The sequence below is a fragment of the Lucilia cuprina genome, chromosome 6 (assembly GCF_022045245.1).
Source record: "Lucilia cuprina isolate Lc7/37 chromosome 6, ASM2204524v1, whole genome shotgun sequence".
Lineage (NCBI taxonomy): Eukaryota > Metazoa > Arthropoda > Insecta > Diptera > Calliphoridae > Lucilia > Lucilia cuprina.
The window spans coordinates 48,382,275-48,385,454 of NC_060954.1; the positions used below are offsets into that span (position 1 = coordinate 48,382,275).

General features: G+C 31.6%; 1 protein-coding gene across 1 annotated transcript in view; it reads left to right on the top strand.

Moving 5' to 3' along the window:
• Positions 1–3,180, top strand: part of LOC111676046 (activated Cdc42 kinase-like) — a 19,356-nt gene that overhangs the window by 2,945 nt on the left and 13,231 nt on the right. The window contains exon 3 of the mRNA XM_046954144.1: positions 1,000–1,069. Coding sequence (XP_046810100.1) covers positions 1,000–1,069 — 70 coding nt within the window. The remainder of the gene's footprint in view (positions 1–999; positions 1,070–3,180) is intronic.

Consider the following 3,180-nt stretch of genomic DNA (forward strand, 5'->3'; position numbering starts at 1 on the left):
GAACTAGAACTGAACTAGAACTGAACTAGAACTGAACTAGAACTGAACTAGAACTGAACTAGAACTGAACTAGAACTGAACTAGAACTGAACTAAAACTGAACTAGAACTAAATTAGAACAATACTTCAACTGATTAATTGGCTGTCTTATTCGACGAAATGGGGTTTCAAAAAATATGATTCTGATAATCATTGCGTAGAAATAATTTTAATTTGTATTTTTTACATTAAATGCTGATAACATTTAAGCAACTCTTTTGTTAATAAACTAAACAGTATTATCAGGACCAACCTGTATTTTTAATTGAAATAAACATTAAGGGAATTATTCATGAAATTTTAATAAAACAACGTTTTTTTGTTATGAATATTTAGGTAAATTTTTAATCATAAATTTGATTATGATTTCAAAAGGTAACCGATAGCTGTTTTTAAAGTTTAGTCATGCATATTAACAATATAAGCATTATGTTAAGCTCAACTTTGTATACCTATAAATAAATCACATTGATCTGTTTTTTTGTTTAATTTAAATAGGTTATATTCTATTACACTATTGCAGCTCCCAGTGCAGCCTAAAAATTGTTGTAATCACCTTCATAAATCATTATATGCAACAAAGTTTTTTGTTCACTCTGTTGCTTTGCTCTACATACAAAAATAATACATATATTGGCCTGATTTAAAATCATAGTTTTATTTTTGTTCGCTAGTTTTTTTTTGTTAGTAACCCACATTATGTACGAGTACGAAGTAAAGTACAATTCATGTCAGAGTCAATATTTGTTTTTTTTTTTTGCTTTATTTTTGGAGCCCTCTAAAAAACAACTCAAAACCATAGTAGTTGCAACAGTGTATCTATTTTTAAGTGTTGTTTTTTTTTCTTCTTCTATTTTACTCTCCACTTTTTTCTGTTGGAAGCTATTTTATTTAAATATTACAATGTTTTTTTTTAACCACACATTTCCTATGTTTTTTTTTCTTTTAATATTTTTACAGATTGTCCCCAAATCGATTTGTATGAATTTCTAACGGAGGCCGAACTGCAACATTATTACAATGCTGTCAAGTAAGTATTTGAAGTAGAGATGAATGTTAATGTCTTGCAGCAGAGACAGATACGATTGGAATCGCATGTCTTAGTCACCCACACAATTTACGCATTTCCAAAGAAATGTAGTCATGTATTTATCAATGTATACACATGTAAATGCCTGCATCTAAAGTAAATGAAAGAAAAGAAAACAAACAAACAAACAAACCATTTCAGAATAATGTTCCCCACATATTTTATATTATTCAAACGATTGAATTCTTTGTGATCGTAGAGGGTGTATATAAATTTTTATTTGATTGTTTAAGACATATGGGAAAAGTTTTAAATATACACAGTACATACATACATATATGAAATATTGATACAGTATGTATAGTACGTAACTCCTTCATATTTTTATAGATTTATTTAAAAAATATATATATTGACCTTGACTAGTAGGTTTCTTTATAAATCGAGTATTTTTTAAAATGAGCTTTGCTTTGAAATTAATTCATCGTATCTTTTTTTCAAAAAGTTGTTCATTTTGAAAGAGTTCTCGAAAAAGCTTTCGAAGCAACCGAAAATTACAATCAATAACAAAAATCGTTTAAGCACATTGCAAGCTTTTGCTATTGATTGTAAACTATACTGATCGAATCAAAGTAAATCTTTAAGTTGATTAAGATTTGCCCATACGTCCGCGCATCTGGCCGACCATACGTGACCTAGGCTCCATACCCAACTTCTCATTAGAGGCCGGGTTTCTTACTCCTCAGTTAAACTAGGCTTAACTTGCTGTTAGATTAAACTCGGAACAAATGTAGGCGGACTTTAACCGATGATTGTGTTTTTGAGTTTTAGATTTAAGTTTAGTTAACTTTGTTAGTATTGCCAACTTTTCACTCAAAAACATAAACAATGAACAGCTGTTTTTTGCAAAACAATACTTTTGTAAAATGGAAAATTTTGGAAAAATGTTAAATAAACATTAAAAACAATAATAAATTAAACAAAACAAATCCGAAAATTGCAATTTTCTTAAAATATTAAGTTTTTGTTCTTCCGAAATCATTGTTTTATTGTTTTTGTTAAATGTGTTTTTTCTCACTTATAACTTGAGTTTAATTGGCCAATAACACTCAGTTAAACTAAGATAATAAGTAACTTCACTGATAACTGAACAACACGAAACCTTTATTAAGCCCGGTTTAACCAAAGAATGAAGATTATCTCTATCAGTAAAAACCGCCCTTAAGCGTCCATAGGTTAGGAATGGTTATACACCGTAAAAACGGCGTATATCCACTCGAAGACCATTCGGTCCATTGTGAGTCCCTTCAGAAGTGACGATTCAAGACAGAGAAGACAAAAACGTTACAACAACACAAGAATGTAAGAAAATAGGTAAAGAGGATATGTGAAGAGATAATAAAAAACAGATACATATATAATCATAAAATAATAACGAAAATCCATGTCCTCCTATAAAGCCCGGTCAAAGAAGTGACTAATTCCCTTGACAAAACCTAGTAGGTTAAATTTGTCGCTGTTAATAGTCTTATAGTTAATAGCAAAGTGTTGGGTTTGAATCCCACCTCAGGCGCTGGTTAAAGAGCGCACAATAGGCCCGAAAGGAAATCCTTATTCCCCTACAAAACCCAGTCAAATAAGCTACTAATTCCCTTGACAAAACCTAGTAGACTGCGAGGGTTAAGTCCCGCAATATCCCCCAGTTCGCTATGGAACCTTTTCCCTAGCCATTTCAGCCTATGGTTCTGTATCCTAGAACATTGGCAAATGATATGCTCGATCGTCTCTTCTTCCTCCCCATCTTCGCATAACCTGCAATAGTCCGGTACACTACTGTCCCACTTTCTGACAAAGGTTCTAACTGAGCAGTGTCCAGTTAGAATTCCTATCAGAGCCCTTAGACTGCGCCTGTCCAGTCCTACAAGTATTTTGGTGGCACCCATATCAAATTTTGGCCACAGGGCCTTTGATATTTTACAATCCAATCTAGAAATCCAGGACTGGTTAGTTAGTTGGTTAGTTAATTAGTTAGTTAGTTAGTTAGTTAGTTAGTTAGTTAGTTAGTTAGTTAGTTAGTTAGTTAGTTAGTTAGTTAGTTAGTTAGTTAGTTA